The following is a 22,389-nucleotide window of genomic DNA, read 5'->3' on the forward strand; positions in this document are numbered from 1 at the left end:
ATCTGGAGGGCGGGCAGCAGGACAGAAAGTGAAAGTGAAAATGGTGCAAAGGGGAAGCGGGAAAGAGAACGCGTGCCCATGGGCTGGTAGAAGAAAACGAGGAACCAAAGGTGGGAAGAGAAACGAGCAGAATATTGGTGGAAATGAGAATAGGGAGAGCGCAATAAAAACAAGCAGGGAAAAGAAGGGCAAGGCAAGGAGTGATGGGCGAAGGTAAGAGAATGGGAAAGCGAATCAGGGAGGGGCTACGACAGCAGCAAAGCGAGGGAAAAAAAAAAAAAAAAAAGAGAAAAAAAAAAAAAAAAAAAAAAAAGCTGAAGGAACAGCGCTGCCTGACGCAGCAGCAGCAGCAGCGGCAGCTACCCCATCCCCGCCAAATGCCCACCCGCCAGGTGCCTCCTCCTCAGCGTCTGGAGGTGCGCCAGGACCGCGCGCGCCCGGCTTAAACGTAAGTGCAGCGGCGGCGGCCCCTGGTAGGCGGGGACTGGAGCTGCCTTTGGGAACGGGAGGAAAAAGCAGGCGCTTTGGGGCAGCCAGGAGAGCAGCAGCAGCCTCCTCCCTCCTTCTCTTCTTTAGCGGTATTGATGTTCGCCCAGCAACAGCGGCGGGAGCCGCCGCCGTTGCCAATCTCCCCTCGAGGCTGAGTCGCTCGCCGCCTGGTGAGGCGGGCGCCTCGGTCACTCCTGCTTTGCTTTCTGCTGACCTCCCGGCGAGGCGAGCCGAGGCAGCTGGGCTGGCTGGCGGCCCTCTGCAGGACTGCGTGGTGCATGTTCTCTCCCTGCGAGTGCGTGAGGCGAGGCGGCAGGAGGACCATTAAAATGATCCGGTTCCGGAGCTCGAGCATCAGGTCTCTTGAGCCAGGAGAGATGAAATGCACCATCCGGCTCCTGGACGACTCCGAGATCTCCTGTCACATCCAGGTGTGTCTATCTGCTGGGTGGTGGATCAGTGCCTCCATAGACATTGCTTCCCCCCTACCCCGCCCCCCCCTGCTTTGCAAAAAAAGTTGATGTTGCCTAGTGGGCGCCCCCCGATCCCTCGTCAACGTGCTTCCGGTGCAATGCATACTGGCATCCCTGCTGTATTTGTGTTGGTCCTTTTCCCTCCCTGCCGCGCCCATCGGCCCATTTCTGTTATTCATGTGCACAATACAGGCCTCTCGGTGCACCTACCGTTGTGGGAAGTTGTTTACAGGCAGAGAGTGAATCTAGGCAAGACTAGATGGTTATCACAAGCTGTGCGTGTGTATGTGTAGGGATGTGTGTTGAAAGCTGATGCAGAGCTTGTAAGGGAAAGCATGGACTGGCGAGGCTGTGCCAGGGGCTGCGCTGGGAACCAAAAAAGTTCACTAAAAGGGCCTAGCGCAACAAATGCACAGCTGCTCGCCCCATTAGTTGTGGCTAGATCTGAATGGCGTTCTTCCCAAAAGCCCTCTCTGTAAGCAGATAATAATAGTTTCTCAGAGTTTAAATTAGAATGAATGCTTTCACACATGCCAAGCTCTTAACCCACTTTCAATGGACTGTGCCGCTTGATTTTTACTGCGTGAAAGGGAAAACCCCATTTATACCATTCTTAAAAAATGAATTGAAAGTGTATTATTCAGTTTGTGTGAAAGCACCCATTGTTGCTACAAAAAGTGGGAATCCTTCCTACCTAGGGGAAAGCTGTTGTGATTTGGAGTACAGTCTAAAATGCGGGGTTCTGCATAGCTCATCGATACTAGGGAAAAACTTTCTTTGTAAAGTGCCCATAATTTCTGTTGTTGTTTTGGTTTCTTTTATAAAAATATGGAGATTACTCATATGTATCAAACGGAATATTCTAAACATGTGAATGATTTTGAGGGAGCAAGTCAACCTATGGACAACTCTTCTATGGATAGCTAGGCTTTTCTTTTAAAGATGAATGTTTCTTCTCTCTGTGTAATTTAAGTGCACATACACATTATGTAGCTTCTTTAAAGCAGAGAAAAAAAGCAGAGAGGAAATTAAACACCATGGACTGAAGTGTTCTGCTTTAACATTAGAATGCAGTAAAATTGACTGTGCTGAAAATAAGTTACACTGGCTTTCTACTTTGAACAAAATGGGATGGATTCTTACAGTTTTCTTCCGCACAAATTCTTTTCAGTGATTTTTGTAGAACAATGAGATATTGCAATGGAGATTAGGGGAATGTTTGAAGTGAAGGGAGGCTTATATATTTCCTAGGCTTTTTGTGTCACTGACCTCACCCAGCTGTGAGGATGGTTTGGGAGATAGCCCCTTGCTGCACACAGAAGGCTTTGGGAAGTCTCTCTCAGTATCTCCCATGTGGTGTAATTCTAGGCATTTTTGTATAGCCATTTGTCTCACCTTTCTTACTTCAGTATTTTTACATTTTGTATCATTATAAGTTGACTGAGAAGGCTGACAGCTGTTATGCAGCATCCCTTTCCACTCTGCCTGTTATTTTTGTTGCTAGGATCCAATACAGCATCTGAACAGGAGATAGAGCACCCTCTGGCAGCATAACTGCATCCCTTACTGTTTTTTTTTTTTTGTAACTGAGCAAAAGTATATAATTAGAATTGTCATCCAGTCACAGATTTTTTTATAGCTGATAAATAATATACAGTAGCTGATTAATTGATTTAAATGTTAAAAAACAAATGTTCATACTATCTGTGCTCTTTAAAATAGCTCTATTTTTTGAGATACTGAAGGAAGTAATTAACAAACAAATTGTCACACATTGTTAGTAAGAAAGTCTGTTTTGAATTTCTCAATATTAGTTTTCTCTTACAGTAATGCACAAGAACAAAGTAAACTCACCTATAGAGTTGGTTTTTATACCCCCCAATTCACCCCTACCTTTAAGAGAGTCAAAGTGGCTTACAATTGCCTTCCCTTCCAGTGTTGTATCTTATGGGGGCAGGTGGGAGTCACTGTCCCTCCCCCTATCACATGCCCAGCCCTTATTGATAAGGGGCCCCTAAACCCAATGTGTTAGCTGGTTGGAGCTTGCTCAGATTGAGTGAAAAGGTTTGGGGTTTTTTGTGGTTGTGGCAGTGGGTGGCATGGCTACAGGGGGCAATGGAGGGAGTTTGGGGATGCATGGGGAAAATTCTGCGTGCAGTGCCCAGTTCCCTTCTCCTGCCCACAGCAGACACCCTTGTGAAATAGGTGGGGCTGATGAGGATTTCTGAGAGAACTGGATTAGCCCAAGGTCACCCAGTTGACTTCATGAGTAGGGAGTTGGGAAACAGACCCAGATTAAAGTCCATTGCTCATGTGGAGGAGTGGGAATCAAAACATGATTTTCTAGATTAGAATCCACCGTTCTTAACCACTGCACTCTACTATTAATCTGTTAATCAACAAAAAACTATAGTTGACTAATTTGCCAGTTGAATGGGCAAAAACTTTTATGTTTGGGAAATAATGTGTATTAACTGTATATCTCCCTCTTAAGAATATTGTATAAGCTGTGCCATGTTCAAATATCGACTTTGGCAATAAAATTAAGGATCTGGTAAAAGTTGATATCTCTTGTTTTAACAGTCAAGAATTCCTTTGTCTCTAGTATATTGGAAATATTAACAAATCCCAGTGATTTTGTCTTGAGGGTTTGAACTTCAAGAAATATAAATTGTATTTTATTCCCTGGGGGTCGGGTGGGCAGACGGGCGGGGAAGGGGGGGAGGAGGGATGAAGCTGAGCTTCCTGAACCAGCAAGTGCTTCCACAGAAGCTTCTTTGACTCATGTAGTTCTTTCTGCATGATGGCATTAAGAAACTGCTTTCCCCGCCTTAAAAAAAATCTCATTTAATGGAATGTGTATTACAGAAATTTAGAGGGAATGTGTATTACTAGAAATTATAAGTTTTTATTAAATCTCCAAGGAAATACATGTCAAATAATTAGGCTGATTTTTATATATATAAATTATTGATTATGCTTAAATAATTAGGAATGCATCTATGATAATGTTTATAGGCTTCGTTACAAGTGGACAGTTGAAACAGAACATATACACATTCATGCTATTGAGGAAAGTAGTTTAAAATGAATGGTTATTCTTTGATTGTTTCCCAGAAATTACAAAATGCCAAATAAGTGAAGCAACAGATAACATTCTTCTAACTTCTTTCTTCATTCCAGGAAATAATCTAAATTTATAGATGTCAACTCCAGTTATGGGTATTAGGTATCTATATATATATAAAGCTAACAGTGTTTTTTGTTGATGATAGCATAATTCCCTCAGTAACTGCTGGGCTAATTCCTCTGAAAATTCCCAGCCACTCATAGTCAGCCAGGCGAGAGTGTTTTTAGGATGTTCACATACCTGGAAATTTCACACCTGGCCCAGGTAAAACCCCTTTTTCCAGCCGCATACCCTGGTGAAGGACATGCAGCTGCCTGTGTGTAACTGTCACTTTTAGAATGTCCGTGTTGCTTAGAATGTTCACTCAGACAGCCAGATATGAGCAGTGAAAACAGTAAATAAGCAGTAACTCGAGTGGAAGGGAAACACATACAACAACACACATGCCACATACGAGGGAGAGGGAAGGAGGGAGGGGGAGGGGTGGCATGCAACGGGCAAGAGAGGGAGGGAGAGGAAAGGGATGGAGTGGAGGGAGCCATGCACGGGAAGAGAAGTGAGAGTGGAGAGACAGTGAGGGGTGGCATGCAAGGGAGGGGAGGCAGGGGGCCCAGCATCTTGATATGACTCCACCCACCCTAGCTGAGGGAAAGGGAAGGGAAGGAGGGGAGGGGTGGCTTGCAAGGGAAGAGAAGCGAGGGAGGGAAGAGAGGTGAGGGGTGACATGCAAGGTACAAGAGGGTGGGGGCCAGGCAACCCTCAGATTCCCTGAATACTCGCGTGGTTACAGTTAAGAAAACCAAGCATGCATTACTCAGGAGTAAGCTCGGTACAGCAACCGGGATGACATACTTTGAATGGCTGCCAGCGCCGCTACTCTCAGAGGGTTTCCTCAGAAGCGCACACCCATTGCCACCAACCAAACTTACTCCCAGGTAAAGCAGATCATGACCAGGCCAGCTCTTAGATGTGGGGGAGAGGTGCCTTTCCATTCCCTCCGCCCCAGGAATGCGCGGACACACACATCACTGACATCGCGACATTGGTGCATCAGGCTGCATTGTTTGCATTGAGCACGGACTGCTGGCCTCTGCAGTTGATTTCCTGCTACCGTTCCTTTTCCCATTTTCACCACACACATACAGCAACGGTGGTGGCCAGGCCACGCTTAGGTATATAATAATTTCTATCTCACTCAGCAGCTTATAGGAAGAGGGATACTTAATTGTATTAATCTAAGAAAGTGATTCAAAAAATACATGGTACTTATCTTCCGCTTCATTACACTTCAAGGTAATGAAGTGGGTGAGCTGGCTCAAGTAGAGTCTAGGCAAGCAGGCTAAAGTGGGATCTCTTCGGTAAGTTTTCCAGACAGGAGCAGATCCACACAGGCATCCTTGTTTTGCTATGCCAAGCCTGCTCAGGCATGGGTGATATAAACATATGGTGTGGTAGACTCTGTGCTTCTATATATTTCCCCTGCACTTGAGCTAGATTGAGGTATGCATCCATCACTGGACCCAGATGATGTACCTCTTGGTGCATCCATTAATATGTACCATGTAGCATGCAAATCATGCTCATAGTAAGTTGAGAAGTCTCTGTTAACTTAATAAAAGAGAGTGTAAGGTGTGGATCTCCAAACAATTTGCAGCACTGTTACCTCAAATTTAGAAAGTTTATTCCGACAGTCAGAATTGCTTCAAATTCAGACTGTATTTTAAAAAAAGACCTTGGTGTCACTCGTCCAGGAAGTGGTTTTATATGTTATTGTTTTATCTATCTAAAAAATGTGTACATGATTTTTTGCATGATATTTGTAAGTGTTTATTTATATTCACGCTTGCAGAACAACAGTGGTATATAGCAAAGTTTGCATCTCTGTTTATTATTAGAAATCTTCCACATCACCCAAATCCTTGTGACTAGAATATGAAACTAGGAGTGAATTAAGTGTTGTGTTGCAATAATACTACTTTACCTAAAAAGTGCACATATGAAACTCAAACATGGTGATATTTTTTGTATTTTTTTTGTTTATTTTGATTTATAATTCCCTGCCCTATCACCACAGGGCTCAGGGCATTCTTTTTTTACAAAAAATCACTCATGAACATGGGCAACAATGTGGATTTTCAAAACTTCTGGATAATAAATCTTTCGGGGAAAAAATACATGTAATAAAGTGCTTCAAACTTCTGTTGTTTCTTACATAAATAACCAAAATAAAACATAAGTTTCAAGAACTGTGTAGTTAGTGTAAGGTCTGATTCCTTTAGGGAATTCATTGTTACAGGCAGTGGTGGGATTCAGCAGGTTCCCGCACCACTTCTCTGGCAGAACCGTTGTTAAAAATGGTGCTTGTAAAACAAAACAGTTGTTAAATATATTTTGAATCCCACCACTGGTTACAGGTAATATTGTGGTGGGACTAGGACTTCTTAGCTACCTGATGTAAAAAATACCAAGGACAGGACTGTGGTTGTATGTCTCCAGTCTTGCTTTCCACATCACCAACAAATTGTTTAGGAATTCATCTAAAACTCCATCTGCATTGCTGCTGCTTCTTGCTCTAGTGAACCACTTTTCCTAGTGGTTCATGGTACTCATCATCTGCCATCTGTGCTTCAGTGATACCTGCAGAACATTTCTTGTTTAGGAGTTTCTTCAGGGACTCTCATGATAAAGCAACTGATCCTTGTGTCAGTTGCAATTACATGAACACATTCCTCCATACAGATGCAATTTCATGCATCCCTCCATGTTGCTTCATTATTTGCAGCTGAAATGGGCCTCCTTAATTCTTTTGTATTAGGGTTGCATTTATCTCTATCCCTTCGTGCGACTGAATGAGATTAAAAAAAACTCCGAAATGTTTCTGTACTTGTCAGTGATTAAACAATAGAAGGTTATTTAATATCCTAAACCATTCATTTTTTAATATCAATTCCTTTGGCTTGTATGGAATCATAGCGTTAGGCTCCTTCTTACTATTCTGTAGTAGAGGAAAACACTTATGCTGGTGGGAAATTCTTTGTTCTCCTAACTCTAGATACATCTGTCCCTGCTTTGGACCAAATCCTTAGCTGATTGTGTTATGCGGCATCATGGACTGGCATTCTGTTCACTCAACACACTGCCAAGAAAAAGCTGTGTAAAATATGAAATTTGCCCCTCAAGGTTTGCAGAAACATCAAGAAATAGGAGGGAGTTTTCTCTGAGACACTGTATTTAAATCAGTAGTTCTTTGATAATGAAAAATTGTAGTGATGATTTCATGACTTACATGAGTGAGTGAGTGTGATGCTGTTTAATGCAGCATGAGTGGAAAAATATAATAGTATCTAAATATAGTACTTCAAACCACATTTTTTAGCTGCGTGTGCTTGGCATTGCATAAGGCTGTGAGCAAAGTCATATTTATTCACATGAACTGACAATTTGCCCCTTGGGGCTCTGGAAGCCAGGAAGAAGCAAATTTATTGAAAAGAGAATAGCAAATAACTGGCTTGCTACACAGTGCAAACTCTAAATTAAGTATACATGTGTGTATGCTACTTAGGTGCGTGGGCTACTAAATATAGATACTACTTCACCATCACAAAGTCAAACACAAAATACCCATGAAGTGTAATATTACATTGTGAAATCTAACAACTGAATCTGGAGTGTGTGTGTGTGTGTGTGTGAAGTGCTGCTCGGATGTGGTGTGGGGCCGCACCAGCGCATTGCCCCCTCCATTGGCATAAAGGGCAACTTTGCTGGCAAAGATGCTGGAAGCGGGTGTTGCTGCAGGGCTGTACTGCCATCCGAGTGGATACCAGCACAGGAGTGGGTGAATTGTGATGTTTTGGGGGGTAGAACCAACAGTAGTCAGCTTCCACCTGGGCTTTCAAGCTGGGGACACCAGGGCCTTGGACTTATGCCACCCAAGAGGGTGATGTAACTCCATGTACCTCTGTGGAGGATTTTCAGACTGGTGGGATTTTTTTGTTTTGCTGCCTCCCAGCACAGCCTGAAAGCCCTCTGGAGGTGGTATGGTGCGGTGGCAGCAGAGCTGTCCCTGGCCACCAGGGGCTTGTGGATTGGGCTGTAATTATATTATGTAGTGTTCTTTAGGTCAAAATATCCTGAAACACCCAGAGTGCTTTCTGATGCCCTCAAAAGCATCTGCAGCAATCTAGAACCAGACATATATCACAAATTTTAATTCTATTCTGACAGATTTAACAAGAATCTGAGCAGCGTGCTTCATGCTTTTTGCTCTGTAATGTAGAATTTTATTTCAATAAATCAGTGAAATAGGTAAACTGTCTCTTATTTGTATCCCCAACCATTATGGTAATGTATGCAAGGGTCCCTGGAGGCTATTTATATATTGTATATGGTACTTACCCGCCTTGGTAGCCCTGTGGGAAAAGACAGGTGGGGTAAAAATCTTGTTTTTAAACAAACAAACAAACAAACAAACAGTTTTAATTTCAAAAGCATTTTAGAAGCATATCAAATCAAAGTTGTGAATGATTATATATACAAGAAAGACTACAGATGGCAAGCTTTTCCTGTTTTTCAAAAAGTAGCAGTAGTTGGCCTTTTCTCCCAGTGTAAATTTTATGGTGTTCCTGTAAAAGTAATACCAGCACTGGAATGTTAATATTCTTTACAATTGTTTTTCAGTCACCCAGAAGTAGTACCAGTGTTAGTTATAAGGATTTCCTTTGTGGAATATGAGGTCACAGTTATTGAGTGGGCTGAAGAATGTCAAATATGGATTCTAGCTAGCTGATTACATGACAGAAGTGCTGTCATGGAGAATATCAAGTGGCTTAGGGGCTATGTTGGAAGACCAGAGTTCAAAATTCAATATGTTGTGTTTTTTCAGCCTTGAGACTGGATGGTTAAAAATTAGGTAAACAGTAGAAGTGGCAGCAGAAAGAACAAGACTCAAGGACGAGACTCCTCTTTAAGGACATTTCCCCCCTAGTTAAAAAAAAATATTTGGGATTTAGCTACTTTGGAGCATTGCTGAGTCAAGCTGCAATGACACAAGTAGAATGAAAAATAACCTAACATTATAATAGGCACCATCTGTAATTTGCAGACTCTTTGTAAAAGATGGTTGACCTTCTTGACTGACCATAAAGCTAAATGGATTGTAGTGGAGGTTTAAAGGACAGTGGTAAAGGATGGTAGCTCAAACTGGATTTTAGATCCCTATCTTTTTGATCCCTATCTTTGGGCGAATTCCCACTGCCTCCTTAGCATGGTTTCGGGCCACTTACTAACACGGTTTCATCGACATCCTCCCCATGACTTCTGTGGCAGCAACCGTTTCTGACGCTCGTTTTATCCATTAATGTGTGTCCCGGCAGAACCTGGATGCAAGTGGGTTGGGCCCCATTACCACAGTTTACGGCTGTTCCAAGGGGAGGAACAAGGTTTGGAACCTGGAGTTGTTCCCCGCCCCAGAGCGTGACGTGCATTTCGCGCAGCCAATCAGTGCTCCCGGCTCGCTAACCAGGAACGCGACTGTAGATTGATTTGACCCTTGTGCAGTCTACTTCCGGGTTGATGGATCACGTTTCTGAGCATGTGCAATACAAGTGAAGGATCACCTGTTCACCGATTTAACGGTAAAACTTTCAGAAAATAGTTGCGTTACAGTAAATGACACAAGTATTCATAGTGGTTGCACTTCAGCGTTCGCACAGGTTTTTTAATGGGTAAAAATGGGTAGTGTTTCTGAAGTGGCTAACAGGTCCTGCCCAACTGAACACCGACCAATCAGATTAGGGCAATGAAGCGCGATCACATGGCTGTGGGGATTGCAACGATGCCTGCACCTGGGAGTGTCTGCTGTGTGCTCGCTGTGGTGGGGAGGGAGAAACTGCAATGAGGAGGACACGGATTCACAAGGAACAGGTTTGGATCCGCTTGCAATTTTCAAGTGGGAATTCACCCTTTTAGTCAAGTTGGCTGATACATGGCCTGTGCAAGAACATAAAATTATTAATTCTTGTTTGCATTAAAAAAATATTTTTCCACTAATTAGTTACAGTACTATATGAACCTTAATTCACGAGCACACTGGATTACAAGTAGAGAAGAGTAGGGAGGAGATTGGATAGCACTGCTCTGACGACTATGCTGCCAACATCTCTGTAAGACCTGCCCGCCCTTCTGCACTGTACACACTTAGTGCTAGCAGATGTTGAGGGAGGTAAGGTTGGTTGGACAAAGTAGGCACCAGGAAGGAGGGCTAAACATCCTAGGATGCTGACATGCCAACATCCCTGACATTGCCAATTATATGCCGTTGCCAGAGTTGCAGCAGCATTGGGTTAGTATGACTATAAGCCTAGGTACAAGCACAGAATTGGCACTGCATGTTGCTGGCCTTATGCCTAGATACACAATTCTAAGCTACCCAGAATTGGGACTGAGGGCAGCATTGTAAAAGCCTTAGTGTTTATCTTTAAATAGAAACATTATCTTCAGTGTTGCTTTGAAGTCTCTGATTTACTGCTTTAACAGCAAGGATTTCTTTTCCCCATTTAAAATATTAATCTATAATCTGAAGACGGAAATGGTTTCTGGAATTATGCTTAGTTGTGTTAAACCATATCCTGAATTTAGTATCTTTTTACTCAGTGGTAGATGCAACTAAAAGCATCTATGTTATGTTCTGTTATGCAGAGGGGAATGAGCCCAGGTATTTTTAGTACTCATCCTACTCTCTGAAGTTCCCTGCAGAAGAAAGTCCTCCTTGTCTGCTATACTTTTAAGCTTTGCTGTTAAAAGCCTTCTTGCTTTGGAAGGCTACTACTGCTGGTTGTGGTATATGTTCTATGCCTTTAGATGATAAACTTCTGTTTCTGATAGTTTGCATGATAATTTTATAATTTAGCAGTTTTAAAATTAATTTTTCTAGTTTTTAAATTTTATGCTTTTTAATTATTGATGTAAGGTATTTTGAGCATTTTTGGATGAAATAATAATCACAAAAAGGAAAAAAATAAACACATAATAGTCCACGTTAGCTGTTCTACAAAAATCTTCAATTTATCACCATCAGTAATTATGCTTGATATTGTCATTATTAAGCCTTGTTTCTATTGGAACACAGTAATATGTGTATGTGTATAGTTTGACTTAGAGAAATGGTATGATGTGATTCAGTTCCATAAACATATACACTATGAATTTTCCTATGTTGGAAAATTCCAATTTTACACCTTTGTTCCCAAAAAGCTCTTTTATAGTCTTCATGAAGGAGATAAAATTCTGTTTTAATCATAGAACTAAATTTTAAAATTGTCTCTGTTCAATTAATTGATTTTGGGTTGCGGAGATCAATAAGTTTATTTGTACTCAGTCTTTTTTCACATTTGAGGCTGTTCTTATGTAAAGTTTAAAAACATTCTATTGTTTTATTTACCTGTTTTATTTACCATGCACTTTTATCATGTTTGTCATTATAGCAAACTTGTGAATTAGGGCATCACAGCCTATCAACTGGACATTTGCCTTTTTATATTCATCAGCTGAAGCGGTATTATGTAAAAATGTATTATTCTGCCTGAACCGTTTGGAGATAGGTTATGAAATCTTACTGCAGAGGTTGGCAAACATCAATCTGTATGTTGAACAGTTGCATTTGTAAAGTGCCATCAAGTTGCAACTGGCACAGCGATCCAGTTTTTCAAGGCAACAGACTAACAGAGATGGTTTGCCATTGCCCTCCTCTGCATAGTGACCCTGGTATTCCTTGGTGGTCTCCCAGCCAAGTACTAACCAGGGACAATCCTGCTTAGCTTCTGAGATCTGACACTAGCCTGGGCCACCCAGTTCAGGGAGCAGTGGCATAACAGACTTTTTATTAGTATGCAGGGCTGATTCTCTGCCCAGTCAATCACTGAGGGTATGATGGACAGCAGGTGTCCCGCCCTTGAAAAGAAAAACTCATACTCAACTGTTTCATCCCTGAGCCTATGGGAGTGCTGCTCCAGCATCCAATCACCTTTCAGAGGGCAGATGGAATGCTGGAGGAAAACACAGCAGGAATTAGTTCAGGTCTGCCTCAGGGAGAATGCAGTGATAGCTTTGAGTTTGCCTCAGCAACAGAACAGATCGTTTAAAGAGTAGCTCTGCCTGATAATATAGCAGAGTGGTTTAACTACCTCTGGAAGAGAATAGAGTACCTAGTTGTTAGGCCTCTGTGATGATGAGCAGACCTTGTACCATTTAGTCTGACTCTTGGGAAAGGGCAGGCTGATGTGGGTGGAATTCTATGTGTGTGAAAGGATCCAGCCTAGTGACTGGTCAGTGAAAACTTGTTTGTACTACAAGCATTAAAGAGAATTCATACCATATTCTGAAGTTTTAACTGGCTTAAATTCATTTGCACAGCGAGGTTTCTCTTTGGACAGTCTGGAGATCACCATTGCAGTTGACCTGTTCTTAAAAAAACCCCTATAAATAAATAGATCTTCTTTATTATGAATACACAGCCTCAGTGATCTCTGTGTTCTTGCTCACCACAGAACTTATCTCACAGCAGTGAACCCTAATTTTTTGCATTTTCCACTTTAATAACATCTTGTACGTGGGAGACAGGGGACGGGTTACGGTTCTTAGTAAATTTAGCCCCTCAAAATCGTAAAAGGCTATGTGGGTCCCCTCAGTTGGAAGAAAGAGCTTGTCCCAGTGAGTCCTAAGTGGTACTTGCTATACCACTAAGGCCAGTGGAGTGGGAAGAGATGATAGGAATGACTTATTAACTTCCAGACCTAGGCAGCTATCATCTGGATCCAAAGAAAACACCTTCCCAGGCTTCTAGTTGTATCACTGGGGCTCCTTGTGTGTCTAATCAAGTAATCCTCATCTTCAGTGGTGTATCTGCCCGGGGACATGGGCCACACACCATCTGGCTGCATGGGGAGTGCAAAATCAGCCCCTCACAAGACCAGAGAGTCAGTCTCCCCAAGGGAGGCAACTCTGACTTGCCTCTAACAAAGCATTGAGCCAAACTAACAGCCTAACTGGAGAAGGCTGCTTTTTCAGAGTTCAAGTAAATGTGGGTGGGTTAGTGCCTTGGACTATGTTTTCAAGGTATGGTGAGCATTTTAACAACATACCCATGAGCCTTTGCTAAATATGCAAATGATTAATTTACATATTTAGCAAAGGCTCATGGGTATGTTGTTGAAATGCTCACCATAACTTGAAAAGATAGTCCAAGGTACCTTGGAGATGAGGAACATGGCACCATCCCCTTGCTTTAGCAGACCCAGTCCTGCCTTGGACTATCTTTTCAAGTTATTGTTGAAATGCTCACCATAACTTGAAAACATAGTTCAAGGCAGGACTGGGCCTGCTAGTCTAAGGCAGACCCAACTCTGAATGGTCCACAGGTGGGCAGGACTGGGGTGTTTTGCTCTCCTAGGCTTCTTGCAGCAATGTGCCAGGGAATGCCCAAAGGAGGCTGTTTGTCTGCTGGCGGTGTTTGGACCCTGTATGCCTCTGCTCATCTCCCTTCTCATTGTTTGCAAGAACAACGATATTTTCACAAGTAGGTGCTGCTTTTTTTTTAAACTCAGCCTAGTCAGATTGCTTACCTTTGTCTTGTTGTTTCTTCTTAAATGAAAACTAAGATTACCGAGGGTAGACTAGAAGAGTTCCTGTGTATTTTCCTCCTCGCCCCAATAGGGTATAATAACAGATGGGAAGGTATTTAAATCAGGAAATTATGGAGGAAAGGATTAACCCTCTTCTCCAGCGCTGCAGGTCCAGTCCAACTTATTCTCCCTGTGGCTACTGTATGAAGAACTCAGAGTTAAACAAGTTTGACATTGTTGGAGTCAAATTCTCATTTTCTTGATTGTTTTCATCATTGATGATGTGTTAATGTCTGCAATGGCTATTGTTTCATGTAAAGTTTAATAGCTGATCATATTTGGGAGAGGGAAAGATTTTTCTTCGTTGTAAAAGCCCTGCTTAGCTACAATGATTACAATACAAAAGAGTTTCTTATGGTGTTAGCAGTGAACACTGGCACTCACATTATAAATAAAAGGAACCATATTGAGGCCAGTTTTTCTCCCAGTATTTCATACTTTTGCTCCAGAATATCCGGATGGTAGGGCAGTCCTGCCATATATTGCAAAATGATTCAGTCTGCCTGTACAATTTTCATTATGTAAAGAGGTGCCCCTTATTTTTAAAAAAATATTACATGAAATCTGGCAAGTGTTCTATATGAGTAGTTTAGCATCTTGTATTGGCAACTCTTTATATTTATGCAAAATAATGTCTTGGCATTCACTACCTCAGTCTTGTTCCAGATTTCCTCCTCTAGTTTTTCACCCAGAATTGCTATTTATGTCAACATGAAGCTTGAATTTTCTGCTATACTTTACTGAATGAAAGTGTAGTTTTATATATTTTGGATACAGAATGTTTGAGGCCAAATGGAAATCCATTTAGAAATCACTCATGTAGTTGCAGAAAAGGACAAGGTTTGAGGCTATTTTGCTAACAACAAACTTAAGCTTGTTTTTTAAAATCACCCCATCATAGCTCATTTTGAAATGCTCATATGAAAGCTAGAATGAGTAGCTGAAATAATGTCTGAGGAAAGCTTCCTATAACTGAATTGAAGAACTGTGTAAAATATAACTCTTCCTATACAACGTGCCCTGACCTGATAGCCTGTGTAGTTGCCAAACCTCCCTTCAGCCATTTTCTCTTCCCCCTCCTCTGTTTTCAAAAGGATTATTTTTTCCTCTTTGTCATATCAAACAAGTGATGTGTTGAGGCAGAGATACAAAGAAGCAGGGTTGATTGGATCAGCTTTGTCAGTTTCATATAGAGCTTGCAATTCAGGCAGAGATACAAAGAAGCAGGGTCAATTGGATCAGGTCTGTCAATTTCATATTGAACTAGTGATGTAATGCCAGTGCAGAAAGAGCAATTTTAAAGTGAGGGGCAATTACATCAGTAATAGAACTCTGAGACTCTTGGGGTGATTGAAAAGAATATTAGGAGTAATTGCTGCATGTAATTGAGGACTGCTGCAGTAATGATTATGCATTTCTACAGATCAAATTTGACTGGAAAAATGTGGTCCTTGGCAACTGTGGGGACAACATACTTTTGTTCCTTTTGTTTTGGCTTCCATTTTGGGTTGATAGTTCTCAAAAGTAGACATTTTTGAATCTCTGCTTCAAAATGTAACTGCATAGTAATGCTAAGTGCCTGTGCAAAAGAAGCAAAGGGGAGGGTTGTTCTTCTGCATCATAGATGACATCTCCCTAACTTTAGCAACAATGTTTTCAGCAGTAGCATGTAGAATAAAATGCAACTGGAAACAAGGAGGGGCTGATCCTCAAACAACAAAGGAGAAGAATGATTTCACAGAAAATGTTTCTAAGAAAAAAGATTTGACCACTGGGAAAAACTGTGGTAAGCTGGAGCATGTGGAAAAGGCCCTAGTCCAACACTTTAACCAGTGTATCATGCTGGCTCTGTACAGGATACAATTAGAGCAAATAAATCAGTCAGTCAGTCAAGAAACAAATAATAAAACATTGGCTAGGTCCTGAACTGCACTGTGCAGGCTGGGCAGGGCTGGTGTGCTGCCACAGCAACATGCAGTACTGGAGGAGGCTTAGGGCTGGGCTGATGGCAGTTCAACAAAGAATGAAGTCCAATGTTAACGAAGTCCAGGGAAAGTCCAAAGAGAGGTCAATCAGACCAGGAGTCAATTGTCAGGGATACATACAGCAACCAGGAGAATCCAGGAATCAAGGTCAGAAGCCGGTCTGTTGTCACTCAGGTCTGGAGACACCAAGGGTGTGTATACAAGGTCCGTAGAATTTACTTTGCAATCCCAACTGCAGTTTCTGCTAAAGGCCTTTTATTCCCAGAGCTACTTGCCTGAACTACTCCTACAAAGGCTCTGGGTAATACCTAGCCTGCAATCTTGCTGAGTGGCTTCCTCCTTTAAGGGCATTCTCAATCTCTGTCTGCAACACCGACTTTCTACATCTGGAGCTTCAGACCTGTTAGAATCTTCCTTAGTTTCTGCTTCATTAGCTCTGGAACCAGAAGCCTGTGTTGGTTCAGGCTCTGCTGATTCAGCTGACATCTCTGCAAGGCTCAGTTAACTCCTCCTTGGATGAGCTGTCAGCTACAGCAGGAGGGGCCATGACATTCACTGTGAAGAGATGCTTAAAGCTCTAGAGATATGTTTAGAATGAAAGCACTGTGAAGGAACTCAAGAGGCCAGTGGAGCTCTAGCTAGGCATGTAGATAAGTGTTACAGATTACAAATGGTTAAGGGATTATGCAGGCAGCACAGCCGGCAAGAGATTTAGTGAATTTATTTATCCGCAAATGATGTCAGAACCATAAGAAGAAAAGCCATGAGGTATATGTTCATAGAAAACAAGAATGAGAACATAGTATGGACATATTTAAAGACTGTAGAGGTAATAAGTATCGATAGATTCTGTAGTTTCATAGTTTACCCTTTATCTAAGAGTTAAGCTTGGTATAGCATTTTCTGAGAGGCCATATACATTTTAATGTGCATGCCTATAGTTTGCCTTTACTAGTAACATTTTTAACAAAAAAGTCTATGCTTAAGGAAAACTGATCAAACTGAAACTGTATCCAGGACCATGAAGAAAATCTTGGGCCTAGGAAAGAAAATATATTTATCCTTTCTCCTTGTCATGAAGTGAGGGTTGTCAACCCTGCCTTCAGAAATTCCTGAGATTTGCAGGATGGAAAGAGCTAAGTGGGGCATAATGCCATAGAGGCTCCAAAACAGCCTTTTCCTCTAGGGGAACTCTGGAACTCTGTCTTTTGGAAATCAGTTGTAATTCTAGAAGACCTTCAAGCTCCTCCTGGAGGTTGACAACCTGCATGAAACTAGGCTTGCCAGTTTCCTTCTGAGAGTGTGGGGTCTCCTGACTCTAGCTCCCATTGTACACTGCTGCTCAGTTGGATGGTGACAAGAAATGCCTAGCTGACAATGGGAGGGCACACTAGGTGCACCCAGTGCAATGATGTTACTTCCACCTGGAAGTGATGCCAAGCTGTTTGATGCTCTGGTATTTGCTCAAAAATTTGTGGTTAAACTGCAGTTTTGGGTGACTTTTAGAGCACAATCCCCTCCCTGGCATGATGACATTACTTCTGGGTCATGCTGAGAAGATGTTAATGCTCCAGGAATGCTGATTTCAGCCACATAGTCCAGAAGTTCCTGCCTCCCATATCTCCTGCTGCTTGCCATGCCATGCCTTGCAACTCTAAATGAAGCCCTCCATCTGGTTTTCAGTAACCTCCAAACCTTGCTTCATTTCTAATTGTTTCAGACCACACTTAATTTATTAAAACAGATATCTATTACTCTCTCATTACTTGTATTGCGGTGCATTCTGCTCTCATATAAAACCTTTTGTACATACCCTTTGAAATACATAATAAATTGTTACTTTTAAAAGCTGTTAAACAAGCAGCACAAAATGTACACTGAACATTTAAAAAAAATAATGATTTTGCAAGGGCTCACAGATGTATTAATGATGTAAGCTCAGAGAGGTTATATCAGCAGGGGAAATTATAGAAATTTGAAATGACTAGAAATCCTGTTTTATATATACTAATGGTGCCTACCTTTTACATGTATTAGAGAGGGATGCCATCATAATATGAAAAGTTCTTATGCTTGGATGTCTCCAGAAAACAATGGTTAGTGAATATCATTCTATATAGTATGTGAAATGCTATCACCCTATCATCAATTCAAGTGAAGCACCTTTGAATATTTCACACACTATAGCTACAGAGATCAGACTTCCTGCCTACAAATTGAAGAGAATTAATAAAATAATAAAAGTTCAAACATCTTACCATATAATTGAACAGCATGTTCCTAAAGTTGAACCAGAAAAAGTGAGGGTTGCTGGGATGTAGTCCTCTGCCATCCAGGGAGGACCCAGATTCTGCTCTTCCCACAGGGGCAAGGACTTCACTTCCCAGTAGCTCTTGCTGTTGGAAACCATACCTCCCTTCTCCCCACACAGTATGCTACTCCTTGGCAGCCATGAGTCTTGAAAAGGGGGGAAAGTGCAGGAGGAAGCCATACTCCTCTCCTCCCCCCCACTGTGTGTTTCTCCCTATCGCAGAGGTGTAGCTGGCCAGAGTGCAGCCTGCATACTCTGTGTTTTCCACATACCCAGCGGTGCTCTGCATCCCCTGTCCCCTCCCTGTTTCCAGTAGCAGGCTGGAGAAGCAGCCTGTTCCTCTTCTGCTGAAAATGGCCGAGTTCGAGTGGGAACTACACTTCCCACGAGACCCTGGGGGCTTGGAAGGTTCCTGGGAAATGTAGTTCCCACCAGACTGTTTGTAGCCTGAAGGGAACAGGCTAAGCTTCTCCAGCTTGCACTGTTCCATGAAGGTAAGTAAGTGTGTGTTTGTGTGGGGGGGTGCCACGGGGCAGGAGGGGTGTTGGGGGCAATTTTCTGCCCCCAGGTGTGCAGCCCAGTGCAGTGTGCACCCCTGGGCCCCTGGTAGCTCTTGCCTCTGCTCTATCGTGACTAGGTCCCTGTGGTGAGCTTCAAGAACTTCCTGCCTGGAAACATGGGACAAAACCATGTCAAGTTGCAGGTGAGCCAGAAGAGCCCATTTGCAAAGTTAAGGGAGCCTGTCTGGGGAGGGAGAGATCTGTAAGTCAGCTTTCTTTCATTGAATAATTAGGCTAGGTTTCCAAGCTATCTGTGGTAAATTTTGGGGCCAAGCAAGGAAGAAAGGCAGGAGGAGTTGGCTCCTCTTGATGGGCACTGTTAATTCACCAGTGGTTTTCTAGAGGGCACTGTATTTATTCGTACAATGGGCTTTACTACTAGTAATATTTAGGAACAGTGGAGATGAGCAATGATTTAAAGAATCCTCTGACCCCTCGTTTTCAAACATACCTCCTAAGGAGGGAGAGACTTTTAGGGCAAAGTTATTGGAAACGCCAACATTTATAGTTTATCCATTACCTTAGATCATTGTCTGGAGCTCCTTGACATTAGAATTTTGGCTGAACTTCTTTAGGAATAGGATTTTCAACTCCTGGGCCGAGGAAATACCTGGAGATTTTGGGGTGTAGTTCCAGGGAAGGTGGGCATTTGGGGAGGGGGGGACTCTCAGCAGGGCATACAGTGCCATAAAAGTCCTTCCTCCAAAGCAGTCATTTTCTCCAGGGGAACTGATCTTGATCATTTGGGAGATCAGTTGGAACAGCAGTGGAGGACTCTCCAGGAACCACTTGGAGGTTGGTGGTAGATCTTAAAACACAAATGACAAGTTTGTATCTCCAGTTTAGGGTGGCATTGATATTGTTTCTGGTGCAGGCCAATACTCAAGCACATGGCTGGACAACTTGGACTGCTATTCAAGATTGTGGACTATAATTGGATGGGCCTGCTCTTAAGAACATTGGCATAATACTCTAAATTATCTTACAGAGGAATCCTAAATTAGTACTAGAACAGGAATATTTTTTTCTTTTAGTACATTTCCTTTCCTTATAGGCTACATTCACTTTGTCATTGAAAAATTGCACTGTGCTTACAATTGCAAATGGGATGAATTTGTCCACGAGGAAAATCCATAGTCAGATCATGCTAGCACAGAAACTCTATAGGACAATTAAAATATTATAACTCAACATCTTAGCAGCAAGTTACTGTTTAATACACATCAACACAGTGTCAATATCATGGATTGACCTTTAAATCCCTCACTGTCTCTGAGACCAAATTATCTTTGCAAGGTATTTTGGAGGATAAAATGGGGGGGTATGGGGAAAAAAGTAATACTATTTAAGCACCTATGGAAAAAGAGAGTGAGACATGTAATAAATAAATAATCATTTTATCAAATGAACAGCCTCTTTTTTAATGATTCTATTCATTATTCTGACGCGTCTCTTTCTGTTCAGCATAAAATGAGAAGCAATGGAAAAATGGGGGGGAGGTCAAAATAGGTGTCATATCTAAAAATTATTATTACACATCCCCTTGTTTTGAGAGTGGAAACAAGGGTTTGTATTTTCTCAAGTAAGATGAGAACAAAAAAAGGGAGGGAACATGAATAGTTTATGGAACAACTTCACTGAAAGACAAAGAGAGCTGGAGTCCAAAAATTATCTGGAAAGACTTCTCCTTAGCCTGGCTGATGGAAGTAATAGTAACACTATTTTATAAAACTGGGAAAAGGAAACAAATTAATGCAGAAAATGGCATATATTGAGCTTTAATATAGTATCTCCAAACAAATTTAGGGAAATGTAACAATGCCACTTTACAGAAGTACAACAATTCTCACTGTATTAGTAGAAACAACAGAAAGGGGAGGGCAGGTTTGAAAATAACTGTTTAACATATTATCAAGCCAGGGAATATGCAAGAAATTCATCTTTATAGAGACAAAGCAGCTATTACAGGTTTTACATATAAAAGTGAACAAAAATTCAGGGTGCTCTCTGCTTTGTCACGTGGGGTAGGACTTGGTGGCGCTGTCTGAGCCGCCCTCGAGCCCCACCGCCTCCCCTGCTGGCTCCTCTTAAGTGGGTTGTGGGAGGGGCAGGAGCCAGGTACATGCCCCCAGGCTTCATTTAGGCCCAGTACGCCACTGTTTCCAGAACCTTGTTTTCTCATTATGTGTCCCAAGTACAACAGTCTCAGTTTAATCATTTTAACTTCTCATATTGAGTCTTCTTAGCTTCAAAAATACCTCTCTGAAAAAAAAAAATGTAAAAGGGGAAAACGATAATATCAGCTTTGCCATAATCAGAAGGCAAAACTGAGTTCGCCTGTGTACTTCAATCGCTAAAATGGCACTCCAGCCATTGAATGCCAGCAGAGGAAACCTCTGTGGGAAAGACACAGTAAATGTGGGTAAGCACAGGAGAATCAAGACTGAAGCAACAGAAAATGGTGACAAAAGATGCTTTTCTCCCCTGAAACACTTTATTTTCATGCGCTTATGCAGACAAAAAATTAAAAATAGTTTTAAAAAAATGTTTCCCCAACTTTCTGTGTGGAAAGGCAACAGTTTGTGTGTGACTATGTATCAACAGCCAGTTTTTGATGTATGGTTTGAGGACTATCTTTTGTTATTTGTTATCAATTATGCAGACCTATTTAAAGCAGATGACAGACTGGTACTGATGGTGGATTTGACAATAACAAATGTGTGGACAAAGGAAACAGATTTCTAGCATTTTTTTCTTTTTTCTCTTATACAATGGTGGAAAAGATGTGTGAGCTTCGCAGATATCTGTGACTATCATCTCATTCCATTATGGGAGGGGGGGCTGTCTGAAGGTGGATTTTCATTTTGCATAAGAACTAAATAAAGGGGAAAAATGTAAATCACTCTCCATTTTTTCCACTGGTGCATATTTGTGATACCTGTACACAATCTGATTTCCACATGGAAAGCACTTCCACCTCGGCAGACATTTAATGTAGCTTTGGTGTAACATTTAAAATATATATTTTACTACGTGATGCCAGCTCATATAAATGCAGCATTAACAAGCCAAGAGTGCACCTAAGCATGAGATAGAAATATACATGTATGGGCCTACCAGTGTAACAAGCACATTCTCCAACAAGTTAGGCCAGCCAGACAGAACAGGCAAGTTTTTTTCCCAGTGCAGTGTCATCATCTGTTTCAAGCTTCTCACTCAGACTTTTTTTTTTGTTTACAGCAGGTAAGTGAACAGGCTATTCATTGATGTCTGAAATGTCATGGCTATGTCCTGAAACTAACCTTACCTCTGGGATTTTTCTTGGGAAACACAACTATCCATTTTGCATAATAGCCAGCAACAATAGCATTATTTTTTTTTGGTTCATGTTGATGTGTGGTAGTGTATATCCTAAATCATTATGTAAAAATAATGGGAGTTATTATTTTAAAGGATGGTTACTTTTATATTTGTCCTTCTGCTATAAGCTGTAAACCTCCAGGTGGGTCCTGGAGATCTCCTCGAAATTACAACTGATCTCCAGACAATTGAGGAAATGGCTGCTTTGGACGGTGGTCTCTTTGGTATTTATACCCACTGAGGTCCCTCTACTTCTTAAATCTTCAGGAATCTCTGAACAGAGTTGGCAATCTTAACTCTAGAATCTGACTAAAACAAGAAAGGTGTGGCATAAAAATACCATAAATAGATAGGATAGATAGATAGATAGATAGGATATATTAGATAGATAGATAGATAGATAG

The 22,389-nt window shown here is 41.7% G+C and overlaps 1 protein-coding gene across 2 annotated transcripts in view; it reads left to right on the forward strand.

The window, feature by feature from the left end:
• The first annotated feature begins 767 nt into the window (after positions 1 to 767).
• FRMD3 (FERM domain containing 3) overlaps positions 768 to 22,389 on the forward strand; it is a 178,454-nt gene continuing 156,832 nt past the window's right edge. For both annotated transcript variants that reach the window (XM_048504705.1, XM_048504706.1), the window contains exon 1: positions 768 to 920. In XM_048504705.1, coding sequence (XP_048360662.1) covers positions 768 to 920 — 153 coding nt within the window. The remainder of the gene's footprint in view (positions 921 to 22,389) is intronic.

The sequence above is a fragment of the Sphaerodactylus townsendi genome, linkage group LG07 (genome assembly GCF_021028975.2).
Source record: "Sphaerodactylus townsendi isolate TG3544 linkage group LG07, MPM_Stown_v2.3, whole genome shotgun sequence".
NCBI classification, from domain to species: domain Eukaryota; kingdom Metazoa; phylum Chordata; class Lepidosauria; order Squamata; family Sphaerodactylidae; genus Sphaerodactylus; species Sphaerodactylus townsendi.